Source organism: Syngnathoides biaculeatus, chromosome 10 (genome assembly GCF_019802595.1).
Source record: "Syngnathoides biaculeatus isolate LvHL_M chromosome 10, ASM1980259v1, whole genome shotgun sequence".
Classification (NCBI taxonomy): domain Eukaryota; kingdom Metazoa; phylum Chordata; class Actinopteri; order Syngnathiformes; family Syngnathidae; genus Syngnathoides; species Syngnathoides biaculeatus.
The window spans coordinates 19252743-19279753 of NC_084649.1; the positions used below are offsets into that span (position 1 = coordinate 19252743).

Consider the following 27011-nt stretch of genomic DNA (forward strand, 5'->3'; position numbering starts at 1 on the left):
CATTTTCAATTGGAGATATCCAAGGTGTTTTTGTGTTTCTCTTTCCAGGCGCCTCGCAGTTGTTCCCTCCACGTTTGATGCGCTCCACTTAGCAAGGCAGCAAATAAAGTCACCCATGTGCGGTTCAGCGAGCCTGTGCAGTATCATCGCAGCGTGCCCCCGTTAAGGACCCCTCTGGTGGCCACGCGGCCGACTCACGGGACATGTACGGCAGCGCCAGAGCGGTTGGTCACTTAGAGAGCAGCCCCGCACGCTCCTCGCGCCTGCCTCGGTCCCCTCGACTGGGCCACCGGAGGGCCAACAGCGGGGGTGGGAGCGGCGCGGGGGGCAAGACGCTCTCCATGGAGAACATCCAGTCTCTAAACGCTGCCTACGCCACTTCGGGGCCCATGTACCTGAGCGACCACGAGGGCGTGGGCTCCACGGCCACGTACCCGAAAGGCACCACCACTCTGGGCCGGGCCACCAGCCGGGCCATGTACGGGGGCCGCGTCACAGCCATGGGCAGTAGCCCCAACATCGCTTCGGTGGGGCTGCCCCATGCTGACCTTCTGTCTTACAGTGACCTGGGCTCCATCTCCATGCTGCACGCCCACCACCACCACCACCACCACCAGGGGGTGCCCTCCGCCCTCCTGAGGCAGGCGGTGCGCAGCAGTGGGGGGGAACTGCTGGAGATGCAGGCCCAGTTCAGGGACATGCAGAGGGAGAACGAGATGCTGCGCAGGGAGCTGGACCTGAAAGACAGTAAGCTGGGATCCTCCACCAACAGCATCAAGAGCTTCTGGAGCCCCGAGCTGAAGAAGGAGCGCATCATGAGGAAGGAGGAGGCGGCGCGTACGTCCATCCTCAAAGAGCAGATGAGAGTCACGCACGAGGAGAACCAGGTGAGGCCCCTTCGGCTCGCCTATCGTCCTCTACCGCGGGGAGAGATCCGAAAACCTTCCATGTGCTTTTATCACCTTTTTTTTTTTTTTTTTTCTTTCTACGGCGCACCGCCGCCACGAGACCTTTCTGGAAAGAGTTTCTAAGCGGAATATTCAGCACGGTTCGTCTTTCATTTTGTTGCCAAAACAAAGTTAATCGTGATATTCATCACTTCTCTTCATCGCCACGTGGTCGTCCACTAATGGCGGGCAACTCTAATTTTAAACACAAAATAAAATCACTTGAAATCCGTGATCCGGTGTTACGGTGAGCCGCAATATTCCTGGCAATGCTGGATTTTTATTGCAGGAAGTCACCCTGGGGGTCCTCGATCGGCGTGGGGGCGTAGACGTGCCCCAGTTAAGTCAACTTTTGACAAGAGTGGGCACGCTCGCTCTGAGACAGAAGATGCTAAAAAGATGCGGCCGGTCATCTGTCCGTCTACATTTGTGCGGATTTTTACGTTTTGCTAAATGCGTAACCCCTACCCGCCCCCCTCCAAAATGTATTTTATTTTGGTTATTCCCTTTTTTCTGAAATAGGTAAAGCCATTACACGCCGAATATAATCCCACTCCGCCTTGAGTCATGCTCATTTTGTAGGTTGTCATCTGCATCTCATTATGCAAACTGCTAATAAAAAGAAGGACATAGAAGAAGTGGAATAGCACAAGGGCGACATTTTGCTCGTTTTTTCATTCCTTTGTTTTTTTTGTTTTTTTTTTTTTGTGACAGATGCCGGCGCGATGCAGAAAAAAAGTTATCTTTCTTATAATTGTCGATTTTATGATCATGCCTAGAGGCAGACCAGGTCTTTTCGTGAGTGTTCCAGCAGAATCGCGAACATCTCGTATTTGGTTTCAAACCAAAACGTCTGAACTGACACTGACTTATGAACACTTTCATCTTTATGATTTGGGATTTTGTTATGGAACATTCCCTTCTCATTTTTGTCACGTGAAGTGACACGTCTTAATTGCTTGAACGCAATCATGTATTCCACATGCAATGCAACAAATATCTTTCATTCCGGAATTGCATTTTATCCATCCACCCATCTTCTTAGCCGCGTATCCACACAAGGGTCGCGGGGAGTGATGGAGCCGATCCCAGCTGTCAACGGGCTGGAGGCGGCGTACACCCCGAACTGGTTGCCAGCCAATCGCAAGGCACTTTGAGACAAACAGCCGCACTCGCAATCACACCTCTGGCCAATTTAGAGTTTTCAATTAATGTTGCATGTTTTCGGAATGTGGGAGGAAGCCGGAGTGGCCGGAGAAAACCCACGGAGGCACGGGGAGAACATGAAAACTCCACACAGGCGGGTCTGGGATCGAACCCGGGAACTCAGAACTGTGAGGCCAATGCTTACCATTTATATCGCTTATCATTCATATGGTTCATAAAGTGAGGTTATAAGAGTCTGTGGTCATCACGTCCAAACAGGACTATTGTGTGGGACCCGTGGGGGGGGCAACAGCACACAAATGTTTGACACCAGAATCTGCTGGCGGCAAATCACGCGAGCAGGAGCGAGTGAGGTCTGGCTGAGTCACGACCGGCGTTGACCCTCTCGCGACACCCGCTCGGCCCTTCTCGGCACAAGTTCCGAAATGGAGGCCGAGCTCCACGTGCCGCAACACTGTGTGCGTGTCACTGTGTCACTGTGTGTGGGTGTGTGTTAGGCTGCTGAGATTTTTTTGGCAAAGCAATTCAAAATCTGCACGCATTGAAGTGGTGCAGTGGTGGGCAACATGTGGCCTGTGGGCCAAATACTGCCTGCTTTGTTTTTGATTCTGGCGCACTGGGTGTTTACATAATTGAAAAGTGAAAAAGACGTTTTCTAAATTTGAATAATGGCAGTACGGTGGAACAACTGGTTAAAGCGTCTGCCTCACAGTTCTGAGGAGCAGGGTTCAAATCCCGGCCCCACCTGTGTGGAGTTTGCATGTTCTCCCCGTGCCTGTGTGGCTTTTCTCCGGGCACTCCGTTCTCCTCCCACATCCCAAAAGCATGCATTAATTGGAGACTGTAAATTCCCCCAAGGTGTGATTGTGAGTGCGTCTGTTGTCTGTCTTCACGTGCCCTGCGATTGGCTGATGACCAGTTAAGAGTGTACCCCGCCTCCTCCCCAAAGATGGCTGTGATATGGTCCAGTGGCCCAGTGACACTTGTGAGGATAAGTGGCTCTGAAAATGAATGGATGGATCACATTAAATATCCTCAAGTTACTGCTTTAAAATTTGTGATTTTACAGATTGCTTTTGTTTTGGATGTGATTTAACCCAAAATCTTGAAAAAAAAATCTTCGATTATTTATTTGTTATGTGGCCCCCAGAAGAAAAAGTTGAGACACCCCTAGTCTAAGGTGACATTCAGGATTACTGTCACGTTACACCAGACGAGAATTGGACCTTGGAGATTATCAAGAAGTGTCCTCCAGAGGTTGGCAAAGATAAACGCTCCACCCGTGTACATATTTCACGGTGTCCGTTGTCGATTACTTCAATTTGCGATGTACTGTTCTTCACCGGGCGGCACGGTGGATCAGCTGGTACAGCGTTGGCCTCACAGTTCTGAGGACCCGGGTTCGATCCCGGCCCCACCTGTGCGGAGTTTCCATGCTCTCCCCGTGCCTGCGTGGGTTTTCTCCGGGCACTCCGGTTTCCTCCCACATCCCAAAAACATGCAACATTGATTGGACACTCTAAATTGTTCAGGGTGTGCCCCGCCTCCTGCCCGTAGACAGCTGGGATAGGCTCCAGCATTCCCGTGACCCTCGCGAGGATAAGCGGCAAAGAAAATGGATGGATCTTTCTGCATAAGTAATAATGAGTGTGTGGGTTTTCATCACGCCTGAAGATTTGAATGATGCTTTTTTAACGTAAAGACAATACTTAGCGCGTGTCTCTACAGAGTGACTTAAATGATAAATCCACGACAAAACGCTCCATTTGAAGTTTGAAATTATGTTCTCGGAGTTCTGTTCGCCGATTCAGAACACAGAGATGAGAAATACAGCGAGCAGCGCCTCAACTTTTTGGCTCGGCATGAGCGACGCGCTCGCCCACTCTTACTCACAATTGAGTTCCTGCTGGCCAATGCCACCTGGTTAAAGAATTCGCCGTTGCCAGCTTTGTCGGCCATTTAGCGTTTTCGAGTAATTAAAAATGTGTGTTCAAGTTTACAGGCCTGCAACAGTGTTATGAATGCCGCATGAATATGAATGCTATACTTATGCTTGTGTGTGAGGAATGCAAATGAAACAAAACAGAGAGCATCTTTTTTATGGATGTTGTGAACAAGCAATGACAATATTAGAGGAGTCTTGACTGACTCACAGGAAGTGGTACGCTCCTGCTATCGAAGGGTGGGTCGTCGTCTTTTTTTTTTTTTTTTTTTTTTGGCCACGGTGCAATTATGCAAATGGAATGACTGACTGCATCGAGATGGAAGGTTATCGATCAGGGCAGGACGCGGAAGGAAGAGGAAGCTCAGATACTCGCCAGACATGCTCAGAGGCCACCGCGTTGTGATTGTTGATAGGCCGATAAAGACGATTGTGTTGTTATCGCGTTGGGCCGTGAGCTGCTATTCCTCATGTTTATGTTTGACTTGGCGAAACGGACACGATGTCCGTGGCAAAAGGCTTGAATGAAAATGTCATAAAATGGAGGCTGTGAGTGGTGGATGGATTTTGGGCATGACTCACACTTGGGAGTGTGACGACAATTGTGGTTCAGCCTCTCAGGTGGAACTTTTGGAGCTCAGGCCAGAAGAAACACTGCCGCCTACTGGTCAAAAAGACAAACTGATTGGCCAGAGATGATTATCGTTGTCGCAAAAAAAAAAAAAAATTACAACTACTCCATCCATCCATTTTCTTCGCCGCTCATCCTCACAAGGGTCGCGGGGAGTGCTGGAGCCTATCCCAGCTGTCAACAGGCAGGAGGCGGGGTAAACCCTGAACTGGTTGCCAGCCAATCGCAAGGCACATTTAGACAAACAGCCACACTCACAATCACACCTAGGGGCAATTTAGAGTGTCCATTTAATGTTGCGTGTTTTCGGGATGTGGGAGGAAACCGGAGTGCCCGGAGAAAACCCACGCAGGCACGGGGAGAACATGCAAACTCCACACAGGCGGGGCTGGGATCGAACCCGGGTCTTCAGAACTGTGAGGCCAACGCTTTAGCAGTTTACCGTCCCACCCGTAACGTAATATTTAACAGTATATTTGTTATTGGGGATGGAATATGCTGCATCGTACTGATTTGTAATATTTTTGTGCTCCCATGTAGCTGAAAAAGCTAATTTTTCAATATTTAAGAGCACCTTATCTTTGCTAATACGGAATTATAAAATAGACGTACTGGTTCTTATTATATTGTGAGCTACACGAGAGGGTTTGTGTGTATAGAATTAAGAGTCACTGTATTTTTACCTCGCTACGGAAGCGTATTGCTGCCACACCAAAAAAAAAAGGTCGCTAGCACGTTATAACATGATATGTTTCAAATTATGTGGTTAATTACACGTTATAACATGAATCTTTTCATGTTATAACAATACATTTCACATAATAACGTGAAACTTTTCATGCTATAGTGTGAAACGAACCATATTATTACATGTAATTTATCACATTATAACACGAAACATATCACGGTAAGACCTACTAAGTTCTACGTTATAACCTGAAAAGTTGGAGTCAACTTGTTGCGACCCTGTGGTCACTCATATCCTTCCAAGATGGCATACAGGAAGACACAGCTTGAAGCGGCCTCTCATTGAGTGTTGCACAAAACGCGGGTTTGGTGAGCTTTTTACGGAGTCGTGGTGTTCCCGAAAATTGCGTCTTAAGCATGGAGCAAGAACATGTAGTCATGTAGTAGAACGTGTAGTAGAACCAGAAAAAAATTGCCTTTTGGGGAGCGGGGTGAAGAGGGGTGAAATGTATTTCTTATTTTCTACGTTATAACGTGAAAAAAATCTACGCTATCGCATGAAACGAATCACATTATACTGTAGAGCACATCTTGTTGTAACATGAAAGCTTCAGACTATAACATGAAATGAATTACATTATAACGTGAAACATTTCATGTTATAACGTGCAATGATTCACATTATAACGTGTAATTAACCACATTATAACGTGAAACACATCATGCTATAACATGAACCGTCCACATTATAACGTGAGACATATCACGTTCTAATGTAGAACATATCATGTTATAACATGCAAGTTTCACACTATAACGTGAAATGAATCACATTATAACGTGAAACTTTTCACGTTATAACATGCAATGATTCACATTATAATGTGTAAGTAACCACATTATAATCTGAAACATATCATGTTATAACATGAAACATCCACATATTAACGTGAGACATATCACATTATAACGTCGAGCATATCATGTTAGAACATGAAAGTTTCATACTTTAACATGAAATGAATTACGTTATAACATGCAACTTTTCACATTATAACATGAAATGAGTCATATTATAACATGTAATTAACCACATTATAACATGAAAAATGTCATGTTATCGCACAAAACATCCATATTATAACGTGAGACATATCACGTTGTAACGTAGAGCATATCATGGTGTAACATGAAAGTTTCACACTATAACATGAAATGAATTACGTTATAATGTGAAACTTTTCATGTTATAACATGAAACATGAAATGATTCACACTATAATGTGTAATTGACCACATTATATTGTGAAACATATGTTATAACATGAAACATCCACATTATAACAAGAAACATATCATCTTGTTACGTGATAGCAACTTTTTTTTTTTTTTTTTTTTTTTTGGTGAGAGCAATACTCTTCCCTAACTAGCAGTACTTCTTGGGGGTTAATATCAACTGTAGACAGTCTTACCATTTGACTCTCCGGCGACAACGCCAACCTGGAGTGAACCGACAAGGACAGACATGATGCCAAGTGGGCCCGGCCAAATACATTTGCCTCCAAGGTGCCGCTCAAAATTGGAGTGAGCGACTGCGACGCCACGTCTCATCATTCGACAGCCCTCTCACTTTGTCGCGTTTTATTCCCCGCAATCAGCATTCATATCCGGACGCAGACGAGGGATGTCACGGCTGATTGTTGTCGCCATTTTCAGGGTAAACAAACGGGAACTTAAACGGAGGCCGCCAATCAAAGGAAAATTCATTTTCAGTTATTTTTCAACTTGTGACTTTCCCTTTGTCTCTTTCCAGAAAGGTCGCTAATTTCTCATCCGTCTGACGGAATCGCGTGATTAAGAATGTTGGCTAAGCGTGAAAACCCGAGCAGACTGTCGAGCGGCTTCTTTTTAGCGAAACGGGTCCGGTTTATGTTGCTCATCCGTCTGTGTTGCGCCACGCTCTGACACTGACTGTTTTTACCATACATTTGTGTTTTGTTTTGTTTTTGTTTTTTTTTCCTGTTCATTCTGCCCATGCCGTGCAGCTGCTGGATGCCAGGAGAACAAAGGTTTGTCGCTATGTTTGCACCAAACGCGGCGTGCACAACATAGAGTCACCTTCCGTGTGGTGTGTACGTGCAGAAACCTGGCAACCCCCTTTGCACCTACTTCTTCTCCTTCTGTGACTCTGAGAAGAAAACTGAATTGATTCCCTTGACGGCCACCGACACTATTTCAGTCATGCTGCCCCAACCCAAAAAAATTGTGAAAATTACACAGTAGTTTGTTAATTTTTTCCACTCCAAATGTGTTCCCCCTTCCCTCCCCGTACCACCGCACCCACAATTCCTGATTTTATAAACGTAGCCGTTATCTGTGTCATCAGTTTGAATTGTAACTGACACTTTATAACTGATTTATAATACATATATATATATATTTTTTTTTACCATCGATTAATTCAGTGTAAAATATTCTGTTTAAAACAGTCTCCATTTCAGCTTGAAATTTTGAAGTAAGTGTCATGAATTCCACACATTGATCTAAAATGAAATAATCAAGTTTCTATTTTTTGAGAACAACATGAATCCTGTACGGAGCAACTCCGTACCATAGGCGGTTTTGACCAGTTTGCGGTTTGGATCGTTAGTGCGGACAAGCAGGCCAGTGGTTCTGAGCGTGGACGGGCTGGACCACTGTTGAAGTGTGTTCAATCAAATCGGATCCTCTCATTCCCTTTAAAAATGGAGCATTCCAATGATGGAGAATAAAAACTGGACTGCGCATTCTGCACCCATCTTTGGTTCCGCCATGGTCAACAGGCTCTGAATTCTGGTCAGGGCAAAAAGTATGATAGACATACACACATTGTCATGGGGAAACGATGCAATAAATATATAATAATTAATTATGAAGGTTAAACTGAAACACACTTACTGGTGAAAAGTTACTTCTTTGTGACCGTCTGCACGGTTTTGACAGCTAACAGCTCAAAAAAAAAAAAAAAAAAAAAAAAACTAAACATAACGTATTCCAGTTAAATTAAAAATTAATAAAATTGTGTTTCACAATGTACACTTGTAAGGTTGTCAAAGGACATCAACTTTCACGTGAAATAGTATCCAAAGCATTGTTTCGCCCTGACCGGGAGTTGACCACGTGAAAGGGGCCTGTGCTGCAGTCCAGTTTTTTTTATTCTACGTCATTGGAGCATTCACACGTCCAAGGAGAGCCTTTCATTTTCAAATATTCACTTTGAAATAATCCGTTTAAAATTCAAGATTCAGTTGAAAATTTGACACCGCAAATTTGGCGCCAATATATGACTTCCGGATCACCTCGCAGAAATCAGGCAAAAGTAATCGAAGCAAGAAGTCATCCGACGTGCAGCCAAGTGTGTTTTTTTTAGCATCCGCTAGCACCTCAACTTCTCAGCACTTGTTTACATTTTTCTCTGAGAATCGGGAACAATTGATGACGTCGTTCGCTTCAAATTTTGGGTCACTTCGAATCGTATTAACGCCTCCACCCGAGATTTATCATCCGAGACGGCATTTTGGGAGTAAAAAAAAAAAATTCAACTGCTCAGCTGCTACATTAGCGTCCCACCAGTAGAGGCTGATAGCAGACTACACATAACATAATATGCGACTTTTTTTCTGGACGTGTGAGCCCCGTGATGACAAAAAAATGATACGTATTTTTAAAACTGCAAAATTTGTATTTAAATGTTGAATTTCAACATCTAATTAGACACTGAATTCTATTTTTTTTTTAAGTCGAATCTTTTACAGTGAACCTTTTTGATGGTAAAAATAATGAAATAAAAATGTCTGATGGCACGGATATATTTCTTGGACATAACCTTTGCTTTTAAATTCAACGTGGTATTTCATAAACATACTCACACTGGGCCTCTCTAGGTAATCACATGGGAATTTAAAGATTATAAATTTAAGTTTACAATGATGCTGTTGGAGATGTGTTACTTTAACATGTGTATTATTGTGGTTGTAGTTTGCAGTGGCGTACAACTGCAGTGCATAACACTGACATTTTAAAATGTATATATTTTTCACTCATGTAGCTGAATAAGATAAGAAGATAATTTCCACACCACTGCACAATACAACCATATTATAACACAATTTTAAACAAATATCTCTCTGACGGTGTCCATCAAAATCAACATACTTGTATTATTTTTTTAATACAGATTTTTTTATTATTATTGCATGTGATGAGATTGTGCAAGTGTACCTAATGTTGTGTCGGATGTGGACACGGTAGTTTCCTAATATTATAATTCTGCTGTTCAAAGCTTTTATTTCTAACGGTACCAATACTGATTAATTTAGGGAGATTTATGTCTATGAACAGAGGAACCCCAGCACGTGAATAACATTTTTTTGATGGGATATTTTGTAGCCCGGCTGATTATTCCTCTCTCGCATTTTTTTCCAAAGTTAGGCGCCTTTCATTTTGACATCTTTGATCACAGCTTTCTTTATTAGCTTTGTGGAGGAGGTAAAACCTGCTCCGCATTTTTTGTCCAACCGCAGTTGCTCCACTTTTGAACGCGTTCTCCTCAGAACCACGAGCAATAACATCTCACGAACGCGACATCCGCTCGCCCTGTTGCGCTACCTTCCAACACTTGAGCCTGTGTGTGTCTGAACCTCATCAGCATCTCCAGATGACCATCCAAGCTCTTCAGGACGAGCTGCGCACGCAACGCGACCTCAACCACCTGCTGCAGCAGGAGAGCGGCAACCGCTCCGGCGCCGAGCACTTCACCACCATCGAGCTGACCGAGGAAAACTTCCGCCGGCTCCAGGCCGAGCACGACCGTCAGGCCAAGGAGCTCTTCCTGTTGAGGAAAACCCTGGAGGAGATGGAGCTGAGGATTGAGACGCAGAAGCAGACGCTGGGAGCCAGAGACGAGTCCATTAAGAAGCTGCTGGAGATGCTGCAGAGTAAAGGGCTGCCCTCGGGGCCCGGGAGGGTGTCCGAGGAGGAGGAGCAGGAGAGGAACAGGCGAATTGCTGAGGCTGAGGCCCAGCTCGGACACCTGGAGGTCATTCTGGACCAGAAGGAGAAGGAAAACATCCATCTGCGAGAGGTATGGAATTAATACTGTCACACTGGGTGGCAATGGAAAACAAATCCCAATTTCAGTTTGAACGATCCGTGACTGTCAAACTTCAAGGGGAAATCCAGTGCTTGGCATGAACAGTGTATTAAATAAGTCAAGTAATATGTACCATATTTTGACAATGTGACGTTAAATCCTCTCTCATTTAATAGTGTTTTGAGAAGATTTTCATCGACAATTATGAATTTTTAGGGAGTCACATGGGCGTATGTGACGTGTAGCGTGCCTCAACAAAGACTTGATTACATGGGACACCATTCATGCCCAGCGCCGATTTCTCGGATTTATCCTCATCTGATGAAGAAATAGCAGTATCGGTTGGTCGGGAAGACGGAGGAATACTTCCATACAGATTTGAACCTGTGGCTGTAAATGTTGAACATGCAGATGTTTCTTCGGACGGGAATGACGCGGTGTCTGATGAGTGAACTCCGGCGGCTGGCCGTTAGCCGAGCTTCGGTGGCGGCCTTTAGCCCCGGACGGCAAAGCTAAGCTAAAGGCCTACGTGTGACATAAGTGCGTAAACAGGCCCTCGGGAGCTCCGGGCCGGCAGTCGCGGATGGTTCTTCGAACGGGAATGACACGGAGTCTGACGAGCGAGCTCCAAAGGCGGGCCGCGAGCACCAGTGGCGGGCCAGGAGCCTAGCTTCGATATCCAGGGAGGCCGTAAGCCGAGTTTCGGTGGCGGCGGAGGCCCTTAGCCTAGCTTCGGCGTCTGGGGCTAAAGGCGTCCACCGTCTGTAAGCTTGGCTCCCAGCCCACCGCCGGAGCTCGCTCATCAGACTCTCCGTCATTCTCATCTGAAGAACCATCCGCGGCTGCCGGCCCGGAACTCCGGGTTCCTTCTTTTACGCAGTTATGTCCTCCGAGTAGTCAGACTCCGCGTCATTCCGCCCAAAGAACCATCTGAATATTCAACATTAATTACAGCCACAGGTTCAAATCTGTATGGAAGTATTCCTCCGTCTTCCCGACCAACTGATACTGCTGTTTTTTCATCAGATGAGGATAAATCTGAGAAATCGACGCTGGCAATAAACGGTGTCCCACGTAATCGAGCCTTTGTTGCGGCACGGTACACGTCACGTACGCCCCCGTAGATCATGTGACTCGCGAAAATGGCAGCGCCCCTGAAAATTCGTCATTGTCGATAAAACACTATTAAATGAGGGAGGATTTAACATCACATTGTCAAAATAGTGTACGTATTACATGACCTATTGGATACACTGTTCATGCAAAGCACTGAATTTCCCCTTTAAAGCCCAGCAGCCTGATCGGCTCCACTGCAGGATTTTATGCGGCACGTTGATTCATTTCTTTTCATTCTGGTTCGAAATCAGTATTGAAAAAAGACATTTTCTTTCCATTATAAATCAGTCTTAACCAACGTTCATTTTCCCAAAATAGCCTTTTAATCTCATATATCATAATTTCGCTGTCTGCCGGAAACCTTGTCTTGTCCAAATGGGGTCAGTCTCTACGTTGTAAGTTATTTTCACACATTACCTGGAGAATTTTTTTTTTAAATACTTCACCTGTCTGAAAAGTGTCATCCAACCTCACCTCTGCTTGATTCCGCGGGAGCCACGTGGCATTATGTCACCTCAAGATTGAAAGTCGAGATGTTTTTTTAGACAAAGTTGAGTTTCATTTGAGTTTATGTTGTGTTTTTTTTTCTCCAAGGAGCTGCACCGAAGAAATCAGCTGCACCAGGACCCGAGCAAAACGAAGGCCCTGCAAACCATCATAGAAATGAAGGTGAGTGCAATTTACTGCCTTACGATCACGCGCACGCGCCGACCGCATAACCAACCGCAGTAAAGAAATGTGCAACTGTAAGCGGAAAAAATGGAACCCAACTTAAAAATGTTTTGTGCACAAAATCCTACAATATGATAGATTATAATCTATTTGATTGAATTTTGAGATCATTGTAGCATCTCGGATCTCATTCCGATAAAATAAAGCCTTCAAGCGTGGCGTTTGAGTCTTCTATGCATGCGTGGGTTTTCTCCGGATACTCCCAACTTCCTCCCACAGTAATTAAAGACTCCATAATGTTAATATTATGACGAGAGTCTGGATGCTTGTTTGTTTATGTGTGTGGTTTGACTGACTGGTGAACAATTGAGGGTGTACGGCAATTTTCTTGCAGGAAGTGAGCTGAGATAGGCTCCAGCACACCTCCTACTTGTACTGAGAAAAAAGTCTTTTCCAATCTTTATTGGCGCAAGGCGCATATTTGACAATCCAAAATTTGTCACGGCACGCCACCAAATAAAGTCCATCCATTTTCTTAGCCGCTTGTCCTCACAAGGGTCGCAGGAAGTGCTGGAGCCTATGTCAGCTGTCAACGGGTAGGAGGCAGGGTGCACCCTGAACTGGTTACCAGCCAATCGCAGGGCATATGGAGACAAACAGCCGCACTCACAATCACACCTTGGGGCAATTTAGAGTGTCCAATCAATGTTGCATGTTTTTGTGATGTGGGAGGAAGCCGGAGTGCCCGAAGAAAACTCGCGCAGGCGCGGGGAGAACATGCAAACTCCACACAGGCGGGTCCGGGATTGAACCCGGGATCTCAGAACCACCAATTAAAATGCCACAAAAAATAGGAAACACAGGTTAATTGTCATCTAGTGGTAGGGCACTTTTAATTGCTCACTTCCATTGGTAATGAAAAAAAAAAAAGATACATTATTTTTAGTAAATATGTATCAGTAATGGTGGCACAGTGGGTCAGCTGGTGAAGCGTTGGCCTCACAGTTCTGAGGACCGTGGTTCGATCCAGGCCGTGGGTTTTCTCCGGGCACTCCGGTTTCCCCCCCACAACCCCAAAACACGCAACATTAATATTAATTGGACACTCTAAATGAATGTGATTGTGAGTGCGGCTATTTGTCTCCATGTGCCCTGCGATTGGCTGGCGACCAGTTCAGGGTTTACCCCGCCTCCTGGCCGTGGACTGCTTGGATAGGTTCCAGCATTCTCGCGACCCTTGTGAGGATAAGCGGCAAAGCAAATGGATGGATGGCTGGATAGGCAAAACATCTAAATAGCCAGAGCACGAGTTAGTGAGATTTTAATAATCAACACTTTCATGAACTATCCTCAGGGACCACGCCCATAAATTGTGCCCGTTTCTGATTGCACTGCACATGTATCTAATATTACAGCCTGTATCATGTAAATATGCGAAAGATGCGCTCCAAGGCAGTTCGGAAGGAAATAAATCCGCGGTGGTCTGAAGACTCGATCTGACGAGCGGAGAAATTCAGGCCATGCAGCGAGTGCATGAATCTCCGTAGACGGCAGCAGCCTCACTGCAGAGGCCTGACATCACTTCCTCAAAATAAATCATGACATCATCGCCGAGCGGACGCGCCCCGGCGCTCCGCCGTGGACGGCGCGGCGCTCACGCGGTACGCGATCGATGGCATCCTTGTCGGCGAAAGGGAAGACCCGCCCCCTCCCGGCGTGTGCAGGAAGACCCCGCGCCGCTCCCCTTCTCCAGCTGCCTCTCCCGCGCTCCGACCCAAATGGAAGCGCCGATAATCCCACCCACCCCTCCTCTCCTCCTCCCCCGGCCGAGAGCGTGCACGGCGCACAGCCTGCCTGCTGCTGCCATGGAAACAGGTGTGGTTGTTTATGACAGTCGGAGGCCAGCGTGCGAGCGGAAGGAAAACATTTAGCGAGCCAACGGACACGCCGGTGACGAAATGAGGACGGAGTAGAATCTCTCGCTTTTGAAGGTACGACCACTCGCATCTTTTGAGGCGATCTTAGTTGACGGATGCCCGCGCGAGGTGAGCTGGAACTCGCGTGTGCGGCCCTCATAAAAGTCTCTTAGCTTTGCTCCATCGAGGGTTCATTAGCGCTCTTCTTCTGCAGTGCTTCACGGATGACCCCCGTCACAAGTTGATCAGTTCTGAGCCACTTGAAGAAACCAAAGGAAGGGAGGAAGGCTGCGTGCGAGGGCCACAAGCCACCATGCCTTCATCTTAAAGACGTTGTTTTATGTATTTAATAAAGCAAGGTGCACGGATCTGCAAGGACCAAAATCTGCAGCGCGTTACTTTTCTTCCCCTATTCCGACGCGCGTTTCTCTCCGGGCGGCTCGTGCTGAATGTTTGCGCCTAACAAGCTTCCCAGATGCCTGACAGGAGGCAGGCGCTTGGAGGCAAACCAGAAAACCGCCGCTTTCCTCTCGTTATCGCGATCTCGCTCTCCGTGCCTCCGCCGGCCTGCCTTTCCGGACTCTTAATTCCGTTCCAATCCGTCGCCCGTGACTTGTAAGCATGTCGGACGGAGATTCTGAAGCGTGTTTGTGCGCAGGACACCAAGATCGCCTCCCTGGAGCGCAACATCCGAGACCTGGAGGATGAGATCCAGATGCTGAAGGCGAACGGCTTGCTGAACACGGAGGACCGCGAGGAGGAGATCAAGCAGATGGAGGTCTACAAGAACCACTCCAAGTTTATGAAGACCAAGGTGGGCGTGCCTGCATGCGTCTTGCTGAGGGTTAACAGGAACAGAGGAGAATACTGAATCGGGCCGCCGCGTTTACCATACAGCACCATGAGCAAAAGTCTTGTTGGCAGTAATCTCAGAGATGCTTGTGCTGTTTTTATTTTTAGCGGCGTGAAAGTAGGCAATCAAACAATAATAAACATAAATGTATTCCCTGAATTCTTTATGACGCGCAATAGTTGTGCTCTCTGACTTGTGTTTAGCTGCTAAAAGAGCGACGTGCTAGTCTCTCGCGCGTACGAATCTTCTGCACCCGACGTTCCGCCGTCACGCTAACTTGCTCGTGTCGTCCCTCCGGGGACTCGTCTGTCTTTCTGGAGTTTTGACTTGGTGTCCGCGCACTCCTCCTCGTGTTAGCGGACCAGGCGCAGACCGGTCCACAGTTTTGTTACGCTATTTTTAGATCTCTTTTCATCCATCATGAATAGCGATGATGTATAATACATGAGGAATGCAGCGGGGAGTCAGTCCCAAATGCATTTTTAATGACAGCAATGCGTGTTGATGAAAATATCGTCAATGCTGCGCACAGTAGCTTCAACGTTGCGATTTCACTGTCCGCGTGTGCAGATTGACCAACTCAAGCAGGAGTTGTCCAAGAAGGAGTCCGAGCTGCTGGCGCTGCAGACAAAGTTGGAGACCCTGAACAACCAGAACTCGGACTGCAAGCAGCACATCGAGGTGCTCAAAGAGTCTCTCACCGCCAAAGAGCAACGTGCGGCCATCTTGCAAACAGAGGTAACGCCAAACCCGGAGTGAAATGTGAAATGTGAACGTTTCTACCTTGGTGTGGACCCGTTGATTCTGAGATTCACATCTTCGGATTCTCCGGTCATGCGTTATTTCAAACCAGCTGACGGCGTTTTGTTGTTGTTGTTGTTGTTGTTTTTGCTTCAGGTGGATGCTCTCCGTCTGCGTTTGGAGGAAAAAGAGTCCTTCCTCAACAAGAAAACCAAACAGCTACAGGACTTGACTGAAGAGAAAGGCACTCTTGCGGGAGAAATCAGGGACATGAAGGACATGCTGGAGGTCAAAGAGAGGAAAATCAATGTCTTACAGAAGAAGGTAATATTTGTAATATTTGGAAAGAAATATATCCGGTTTTCGGGAAACTTTGATGCATTGTATATATTTGTGGATCTGTATAGTTATTTATCAGACTCAATTATTTAATTGAGTGTAATTGCACTTCTTTAGTCGACACGGTGGGCGAGCAGGTAAAGCGTTGGCCTCACAGTTCTGAGGTCCTGAGGTTCAATCCCGGACTCCCCTGAGTGGCGTTTGCATGTTCTCCCCGTACCTGGCTGGGTTTCTTCCCACATCCCAAAAACATACAACATTAATTCGACACTCTAAATTGTCCACAGGTGTGATTGCGAGTGTGACTGTTTGTCTTTTTGTGCCTTGCGATTGGCTGGCAACCAGTTCAGGGTGTCCCCCGCCTCCTGCCGGTTGACAGCTGGGATAGGCTCCAGCACTCCCCACGACCCTCGTGAGGATAAGTGGCAAAGAAAATGGATGGATGGATGTACTTCTTTAGGGTATTTGTAAAGGGCCATGTAAAGCCGACATTAAACTCAAGCGTAGAGAGGCTCCGTGCCAGATTTTAGCTTTACAGCTCATTTTCACCTGCAATCGATGTGGCACGTAAGAAAGAAAATGAAGAAGAGTAGAAAAGTACATGTGTCTGTACACATAAAAAATACATTATTCGCACAATAAATACAGTAACGAACATTACTCATATGATATACGTAGGTATAAGTAAAACTAAAATAGTGGGAACTCTCAGTTTTAAGTATGGTCCATAGAAAGGAATGCCAAGAGATCCGGTATCTCGACCTGGCTGCCTCCACCGTGCGTCTGTGTACGTGTTTTTTTTTGTGCTATAAATACTCCCAGTGATGTACTTTCTCTCAGCCTGACCTGCTCATGTACCTTCTGTTGTTTCCTTGTCTTGTCCGCTCGTCTAAGTGTTTGTTTGTTTTTTTGGTCTATCGCACCTCCTGCTGCAGTTATTCGGTTTTAATGTACATACAGTCATGGCTAAAAAATTTTGCTGCCCCTGGAGTGCAAATATTTTTAATCACGACTGTATATCCCTGTCAGTACTGCCTTGAATTTTGTTGTTTTGCTGAAAAAAAAACCACATTATAGCCGTACTTCATAGTATTAAACTTGCAATATTCTTTCTTATTCCTTCTCCTCGTCCTCAGATTGAGAACCTGCAGGAGCAACTGCGGGATAAAGACAAGCAGCTAAGCAACCTGAAGGACCGGGTCAAGTCCCTGCAGACCGACTCCACCAACACTGACACTGCCCTGGCCACCCTGGAGGAGGCCCTGTCAGAGAAGGTAAAACTTAAAGCTCCACTGTCATGAAATGTTATTAATGAAAAAATCCGGTATGGACCCATCCGTTTTTGTTCACCACACCACATGATTTTGGCTTACATGGCTTTTTGGAACTCCCGCCATGAAAATCTTCTCGAGAGATTTGTTTTCGAGAAGAAGCAGGAAGTGATATTAGTAGCAGACGCCCACTCGGGCGGGCTTGTATGTTTCTACTAATTTTACCTGGTGCAAGGTAGCTCTTTGTTCCTTCATGTTAGCCAAAATGCCGGCTCGTTGTATTGCTGGATATTGTTCAAACACTCGGGAGAATGGATTCATTCTTCATACTTTTCAAAAAGACCCAGTTCGTCTTGAAAAATGGATTGCACAGGTGCAAAGGACGACACCTTTGTGGGTTCTAAATGACAGGTAGGTGTGTATACTAAAAAAAAAAAGGATGACGTGTTCTCCGCTCATATTTGTTTTTTCGCATGGACACTGAAGTGAATAATGTTATATGTATTTTTCATTACAATATCTATTTTATAGGCATGACACTTGACCTTTAAAGTGTTTGCTTCTTCATAGCTACAGTATGTGTTGGCATTCTAGTTAACTGTGTATTCACAAGGACACCGATAAGTAGGAATTGTTTCCCATTTTTGCTTGATGTTCACATTCAGGTGCTCAACAGTCTGGGGTCTCTGTTGTTATGTTTTGTGCTTTATAATGCGCCAGACATTTTCGAGGACAGACAAGCCCATACCTCTTGCAGACCAATTTCATACTGACCCTCATTTACCACAAAACCACTCGCTTGTAAAGTGTGCAGAATGTGGCTTGGCATTGCCTTGCTGTCAGGGACGTCCCTCAAAAAGACGTTGCTTGGATGGCAGCATACGTTGCTCAAAACCTGTATCTACCGTTATGCATTCTTTGCGCCTTCACAGATGTGCCATGGGAGCTAACACACCCCCAGACCATCACAGAGAGTGGCTTTAGAACATTGCGCTGATAACAATCCAGATTCTCAAAGTTACTGCAGCAACAATTTAGCCTACTTGTGCTAAGATCTTCGCAGGACTGGAACATTGAATCTGATTATTAGGTTCATCCCAATTTCTTTTTCTGTCGTCAGGAGAGAATCATCGAGCGTCTGAAGGACCAAAGGGAGCGCGAAGACAGAGAACGTGTGGAGGAAGTGGACGCCTACAAGAAGGAGAACAAGGACCTCAAGGAGAAAGTCAACAGCCTGCAGATCGAATTAACAGAAAAAGAGGTTTGTGAACCGCAGGCTCGCCTTTAATGTCTCAGCACTCTGACTTGTCCTTTGTTTGCATTCTCAGTCCAGCCTCATCGATCTTAAGGAGCATGCGTCGTCCCTGGCATCTTCTGGCCTCAAAAAGGACTCGAAGCTCAAGTCCCTGGAGATCGCCATTGAGCAGAAAAAAGAGGAGTGCAGTAAGTTGGAGACGCAATTGCAGAAGGTAGGTGTGATAATAATCCCTCTGTACACCTTTGAGATTCGTGAAAGGTCTCATCCGTCGTAATATTGATTGCCTTTCCCTTTCGTTGTCTAGCCGGAGATGCTCCTTATAGTTTTCATATCTGTCAACTTTTCGGAGCGCCAACCAGTACAAACTACCAAAAAAAATCCTCATGGAGAGCAAAAAATCCTCATCACGTACCGAAGCATTTTTATTGTAGATCTCCATAATGCTAATATCTGAAGTTAATGACTAATACTACTATGTAGAATGATGAAAAAGATGGCTATTTATCAGCAGGGCTACAATACCGAAGATATTTGTGAGAGAGATTCACCAAAGAGAATCAATCAGTGATAGGAAAAGCAAAATGTTTTGAAAGATTACATATCTACTGAATGCCGACGATCAATTCCTTATTTTTAGTGAATAAGGAAGGAGCTGATCTGTATGATAAGGCTAACAATAAGCTATCGATGAACTCACTGACATTAGCTATCTTGGTAAATGGAACGTCTATTTTGACATACATCTGACACCCTTGTCTTGAAAACACAGCATTCAATTATATTATTGTCGGCTGACCATGAGCGAGAATGCTAGCAAGAGAGCTACAATGTCAGCTACAATAATCCCACGTATTTGTAACGAGGCCCAGGCGGCTAACTAGCGAGCATGCACGCTACATTAGCTACGAGCTAAGTCCAATTAATTTGAGCCACAAATGATCAAAGTCAAGATAAAAATTGACACTCACTTTTTGTTGCAAGTAATATCCCCGTATAGCTCCCATCTCGATAGGTCAGCGCCGGCAGCTCCTCGGCCGCAGCCTCCGTGTTTCCCGCGGTGAGGTGTCTGGCTCGGCGGTGCTCGATCCGGGCCGGGCATTTACTGGAAAGTTACCGGAAATGAAAGTATTTTGCTAATCTAAATCAACATTTGCGAAACATCATGCCTGCTGCGACAAAAATCTTTGATGCAGGCTACGTTTGCAATTTGAATTCCCCAGCTTTGGGTTTTCCCCACAATAGAGTAGACTCGCGCCGTTCTGGGCAAAAGCAAACGGAAATTTTCAGAATCCGTCTCACTTGTGATATACGGCCGTATACGTAAGATTCACTGCAAAATCCGTATGAACTACGGCTAAAACGTACGAGTTGACAGGTATGCAGTTTTTGATATAAAAGCGGAAATCAAAAGTTTCTCAGTAGTCCAATTCAAAAAGTAGGAGTCAAATTATACTCATTAATTAAACAGTGATACTGCAGCAGGTGGTAAAATCCAATTCTGGACTGTATGCACAGCTAACGTAGCTAGCTAGCGTCACGTCGCAAATGCGCTGCTTGAGAACGAAAGCGTTGAAGTTGTTTTACATTTTGGGGGGGAGGGTGGGGTTGGGAATCAAATGTTTCTCAGTAGTCCAATTCAAAAAGTAGGAATCAAATTATACTCATTAATTAAACAGTGATACTGCAGCAGGTGGTAAAATCCAATTCTGGACTGTATGCACAGCTAACGTAGCTAGCTAGCGTCACGTCGCAAATGCGCTGCTTGAGAACGAAAGCGTTGAAGTTGTTTTAAAATTTGGGGGGGAGGGTGGGGTTGGGAATCAAATGTTTCTCAGTAGTCCAATTCAACAAGCAGGAATCAAATTATACTCATTAATTAAACATAAATACTGCAGCAGGTGGTAAAATCCAATTCTGGACTGTATGCACAGCTAACGTAGCTAGCTAGCGTCACGTCGCAATTGCGCTGCTTGAGAACGAGAGCGCTCAAGTTGTTTTACATTTTGGGGGGGAGGGGGGGGTTGGGAATCAAAAGTTTCTCAGTAGTCCAATTCAAAAAGCAGGAATCAAATTATACTCATTATTAAACAAATACTGCAGCAGGTGGTAAAATCCAATTCTGGACTGTATGCACAGCTAACGTAGCTAGCTAGCGTCACGTCGCAAATGCGCTGCTTGAGAACGAAAGCGTTGAAGTTGTTTTAAAATTTGGGGGGGAGGGTGGGGTTGGCAATCAAATGTTTCTCAGTAGTCCAATTCAAAAAGCAGGAATCAAATTATACTCATTAATTAAACAGTGATACTGCAGCAGGTGGTAAAATCCAATTCTGGACTGTATGCACAGCTAACGTAGCTAGCTAGCGTCACGTCACATTGCGCTGCTTGAGAACGAGAGCGCTCAAGTTGTTTTACATTTTGGGGGGGAGGGTGGGGTTGGGAATCAAATGTTTCTCAGTAGTCCAATTCAACAAGCAGGAATCAAATTATACTCATTAATTAAACAAATACTGCAGCAGGTGGTAAAATCCAATTCTGGACTGTATGCACAGCTAACGTAGCTAGCTAGCGTCACGTCGCAAATGCGCTGCTTGAGAACGAAAGCGTTGAAGTTGTTTTAAAATTTGGGGGGGAGGGGGGGTTGGCAATCAAATGTTTCTCAGTAGTCCAATTCAACAAGCAGGAATCAAATTATACTCATTAATTAAACAAATACTGCAGCAGGTGGTAAAATCCAATTCTGGACTGTATGCACAGCTAACGTAGCTAGCTAGCGTCACGTCGCAAATGCGCTGCTTGAGAACGAAAGCGTTGAAGTTGTTTTAAAATTTGGGGGGGAGGGTGGGGTTGGCAATCAAATGTTTCTCAGTAGTCCAATTCAAAAAGCAGGAATCAAATTATACTCATTAATTAAACAGTGATACTGCAGCAGGTGGTAAAATCCAATTCTGGACTGTATGCACAGCTAACGTAGCTAGCTAGCGTCACGTCACAATTGCGCTGCTTGAGAACGAGAGCGCTCAAGTTGTTTTACATTTTGGGGGGGAGGGTGGGGTTGGGAATCAAATTTTCTCAGTAGTCCAATTCAAAAAGCAGGAATCAAATTATACTCATTAATTAAACAGTGATACTGCAGCAGGTGGTAAAATCCAATTCTGGACTGTATGCACAGCTAACGTAGCTAGCTAGCGTCACGTCGCAATTGCGCTGCTTGAGAACGAGAGCGCTCAAGTTGTTTTACATTTTGGGGGGGAGGGTGGGGTTGGGAATCAAATGTTTCTCAGTAGTCCAATTCAACAAGCAGGAATCAAATTATACTCATTAATTAAACAAATACTGCAGCAGGTGGTAAAATCCAATTCTGGACTGTATGCACAGCTAACGTAGCTAGCTAGCGTCACGTCGCAATTGCGCTGCTTGAGAACGAGAGCGCTCAAGTGTTTTTACATTTTGGGGGGGAGGGTGGGGTTGGGAATCAAATGTTTCTCAGTAGTCCAATTCAAAAAGCAGGAATCAAATTATACTCATTAATTAAACAGTGATACTGCAGCAGGTGGTAAAATCCAATTCTGGACTGTATGCACAGCTAACGTAGCTAGCTAGCGTCACGTCGCAAATGCGCTGCTTGAGAACGAAAGCGTTGAAGTTGTTTTAAAATTTGGGGGGGAGGGGGGGTTGGCAATCAAATGTTTCTCAGTAGTCCAATTCAACAAGCAGGAATCAAATTATACTCATTAATTAAACAAATACTGCAGCAGGTGGTAAAATCCAATTCTGGACTGTATGCACAGCTAACGTAGCTAGCTAGCGTCACGTCGCAAATGCGCTGCTTGGGAACGAGAGCGCTCAAGTTGTTTTACACTTGTGGGGGGGACTCTTGCCGGGGCCCAGAACATCACTGGATTAAAGCACCAACAACTTTTGGCAAAGGTAACTCGTGTCTCGGAGCAAGTAGTCGGCTTTCAAAAAGAGACAGTGAGGTAAACTAGAACCTGAGGCTCCTTTAAGTGATAGCGTCACTCCATTCCCTCCCCCTTCCTGCCGCCGCCCCCTCATCTAGTCTTCTGCGTTTGTCTGCGCTGTGATCAGATGTAACCATGTATAACAAAGTGCTGCTGTTGTCTCCTGCCTTACACTGACTCCTAACACGTACTCTCCCATCCCTGACTAACCCCCCCCCCCCACCCCACCCCTCTGACCCCCCCTCCCCTCCTCTTGCAACATAGCAGGCTGAGCAGCTTTTCAGCCACATGAACAATCCTGTAAGTTCCTTCCGTTGAGCCACGACACGGAAAGCATGAGGACGATGACAGACTTTGGGTTTTGACACACGCCGCTCGTGTCGGTCCACTCGGCACACGTGGCTTTGCTTTAGCTCCGCCCCCTTCGCCCCCTTCCGCCCGGATGCATGACGTTCATTGTACTGTACATTGCACTAACGGAGCTTTACGTTGGGCACCCTTTTGCAAGTGTTTGTGCTTGTCACATCTGTGCTGAATTTGGTTCATATCCCAAACTGCACTGAATCTCATATGAATAAATTTATGCTCACGCTGTGTTGCAATCATATCTGATGAAGCAACAGGAGGCTTATTTAAATATATTAGATGGGGAGGGAATTGTGTTTTGTTATATATGTTAAAAAAGGATTTCATGACTTTGAGTCATACATGATAAATACTGTATATTATTAATATTCATAAAATCTGCCATCTCGCATCTTCCTCTAATGCACAGGTGTCAAACTCAAGGCCCGGGGGCCCAATCTGGCCCGCCGCATGATTTTATGTGGCCCGCGAAGGAAATGTAAGAGAATCAATTTCCATGATTTGAAAACAAAATATGTATTAAAGTTCAAGATCGTCAAATCATAAACGATAACATTGAGATGTTGCAAGCGATATTCAGTGCCCAAACAACAGCAATACTTCAAAAAGCCATCACCCTTTATTTGTGATTACAAAACTAGCTAAATTTCATATATTTCACATTTACATGACGAGGTGAAAGATTTTCATGCTTTCGCATTCATAACAGCCCGATGAGTGAAATTGTAACTACAATGTGGCCCGCGACAAAAATGAGTTTGACTCCCCTGGTCTAATCTAATATACGAAAAAGAAAAAAGAAACGCTTCTCCCAAGGGAAAACAACCAATAGGAGACAGAAGGAATGTTTGTTGCACACTTGTGGGCACCGTCAAAGCAGGCACATCTCTGCCCCCTGAAGCTGACCTTTTATCTTGTTACCCCAGAAAAGCATATTCAGAATGTTATGAAACTAAAACTTAGCATTTGAATTTTCTTTTTTTTTTTTTTTTTTTTTTTTTGCGAGGCCACCGCTACTCTAAATCCTTTTTAGGGCAAGTCCTTAGGAACATTTTTCAGTTTATTTTGTAGCGGTATTGTGACTTCATTATTATTAATAATATCTTTGTCTTGTTTATGATTTGTGATGCAACATTATCTCTAGTACATTAGAAAAGAGTTTTGAGGCTGGGGGATCGAATCTGGGCACTCACCACCCTGTGTAGGGGTTGCATATTGTCACCGGGTTTGTGTGGGTCTCCGCCTTCCTCCCAGGTTCACAAAATACCCATGTTTGCTTTATTAAAGAGTCAAAATTGTCTGTAGGTGTGAAGGCGAGTGTGAATGGTTGTTATCTATGTTTGTCTACATATGCCAATGCGACCGGTTGGCGACAAAGCCAGGGTCTACTCCACCTCTCGCTCGAAATGATCCGAAATGCCCTCCAGTTAGCGCTGACCCGATTTAGTGCAAGTGCTACACGGATGGAATTTCTCCAATTGATCGGCGTTATGATGCCACCTATTGCTTTCCATCTGGTTGACAAGCAGCAAATACATTTTCACGCAGACATGTTATTGTGTTTTGCGTTAGGTTTTTGGAGATTGTTCTTGGCAAAAGTAGTTATATGTAAGTAAGTAAGTATTATTAAAAAAAAATAAAAGTCCATGTTCAAATGCCAGGTTTTCGTGGGATTTCAAAAGAAAACAAAAGTAAAAGTTGTAAAAAAAAAAAAAAAAAAGTGGTGTTGTTTCTGTGACATGTGTTTTGGTTTGTGCAAAAAATATCTCAGATCGGTTTCATTGGACCATAACATATTTTCACACGTGTTTGGGAGATTTTGTTATGGTTATGATCATATTTATGATTTGGCACAAACACAACACTGGTCAGTGTGTTCATTACTAAAACAGCACAGCCACGTTCGTGTTATAAGAGGGTGTGCACACTTATGCAACTATATATATTTTTTCTGTTTATTTTTACTTCCCCTCTTGAAAAAATACGTTGTGCAGGTTCTAGGTTAAATTAATTGTTCATAAAGATTTGAAAATGATTCATCTCTTTGACCAGAGGTGTGCTTAAATATTTTATATCCACTGACAAAGTGTGGGCGGCACGGTGGGGATCAGCTGGTGAAGCGTTGGCCTCACAGTTCTGAGGACCCGGGTTGAATCCCGGCCCCGCCTGTGTAGAGTTTGCATGTTCTCCCCGTGCCTTGCGTGGGTTTTCTCCGGGCACTCCGGTTTCCTCCCACATTCCAAAAACATGCGACATTAATTGGACACTCTCAATTGCCCCTAGGTGTGATTGTGAGTGCGGCTGTTTGTCTCGATTGGCCGGCAACCAGTTCAGGGTGTACCCCGCCGCCTGCCCTTTGACATCTGATCTCCGTGAGGATAAGCGGCAAGGAAAATGGATGGATGGATGACAAAGTGTGGATGGCATAACCCTAACCACCACAATCAATGGTGGAATGATACAAAAAGCAATCAGATTAAAAAAAAAAAATCATAAATGAAATATTTGATAATAGGGGGGTTTGGTTTCTGAAGTTCTTATGGACAGTTTTTTAATATTTTTGGTGGTTTTCCAGGACTGTCGTGGTTTATTCCTACCACGTTACAAAAATACCAATCGTCTCGTTTTAAGCGGCCGTTCCAAAGATTTTTTTTTTTGGTTTTGCATGACACGGTCGACTTTGTTGCATGTCGTCACTCAGTGTTGCCAAGCTTCTGGACTGTGTCAGCGCGGTCAGCCGAGGCCGCCGGCGCGGTCGGCCTTCACCGCGGCGGTTTTTGTGGAGGCTGTCGGTCTTGACGTGGCTGTTGCCGTCACATGTACAGTCAAGAGTTGTGTGGCTTTTCTTTGTATTTGTGTGCTTATTAATGTACAACGACAGCTCAGTGTTCATACGAAGTGTGTTTAAAGGGTTCTGGGAGTGAAATATGGACGTTGAGCTAATTTATTGCGCTGTTCAATTATGTATATTTGTGTCCTCGTGGTGTTTACTCTGCAACTTTCTTTCAGACAAGGAGAAAAGATAATACAATCAGCGTACAGTAATTTGTTACATCATCACACAGATAACCGAGTCCATCTTTGTGTGTTTTTTCTTTTTGTTCTGTGGGATGCAGAAGGTCCACGAAGTGGAGCACCAGTCGGGCTCAAGAGGGAACCCGGAGTACGTGGACCGAGTGAAGCTGCTGGAGAAGGAGGTGGGCTACTACAAGGACGAGGCCGGCAAGGCCCAGACGGAGGTGGAGAGGCTCCTGGACATCCTGCGGGAGGTGGAAACTGAAAAGAACGACAAAGATAAGAAGATCGCAGAGTTGGAAAGGTAACGTGCGGCCGCACTTCGACTTCTTCTGCTAATGACGTCGACGGATTTTTTTTGTGGGAGGTTTAGAACAATTTTGACATGCTGAATCCAAATATCACTTTTTTTTTTTTTTGTTCAACTTCTTCAATATTGGCTCCATGTGGTTTTTTTTTTTATATGTTTACGTTTACATGTCCTTGTAAGAAATGAAATGATTACAATATTAAATGTCTACTATTCCATTTACAGTTAGCTATGTTTTTGACAGTTGATAAATAAATTGTAAGAATTTTTTTCTGTTAAACTCTGATCTTGGTTGAGAAATATAAAAATAATTCAGTCACAAAAATGTAATTGATTTGGTAATTTAGCATTAAAGGCTGACCTGATCAGGAAAAATTTATCTTATTTTCAGATTCAGCAGTGCACAATTGTCTTAAATCAGTTGACAAAACTTAGACAATTTACAAAATAATAATAATAATATTGTAACCAGCGACACGGTAGATCAGCTGGTAAAGCATTGGCCTCACAGTTCTGAGGTCCTGGATTCGATCCCAGCCCCGCCAGTGTGGAGTTTGCATGTTCTCCTCGTGCCTGTGTGGGTTTTCTCCAGGCACTCCAGTTTCCTCTCACGTCCCAAAAAACACGCAACATTAATAATAATTGGACACTCTAAATTGGCCCTAGGTGTGATTGTGAGTGCGGCTGTTT

General features: G+C 44.9%; 1 protein-coding gene across 1 annotated transcript in view; it reads left to right on the forward strand.

Annotated features, from left to right (window-relative positions):
- Positions 1–203: 203 nt before the first annotated feature.
- The window catches only part of erc2 (ELKS/RAB6-interacting/CAST family member 2), a 38059-nt gene continuing 11251 nt past the window's right edge, over positions 204–27011 (forward strand). Inside the window, exons 1-10 of the mRNA XM_061833266.1 lie at positions 204–887; positions 10062–10496; positions 12216–12290; positions 14868–15023; positions 15633–15800; positions 15960–16127; positions 17279–17416; positions 18534–18674; positions 18742–18882; positions 26116–26315. Of these exons, the coding sequence (XP_061689250.1) occupies positions 204–887; positions 10062–10496; positions 12216–12290; positions 14868–15023; positions 15633–15800; positions 15960–16127; positions 17279–17416; positions 18534–18674; positions 18742–18882; positions 26116–26315 (2306 nt within the window). The remainder of the gene's footprint in view (positions 888–10061; positions 10497–12215; positions 12291–14867; positions 15024–15632; positions 15801–15959; positions 16128–17278; positions 17417–18533; positions 18675–18741; positions 18883–26115; positions 26316–27011) is intronic.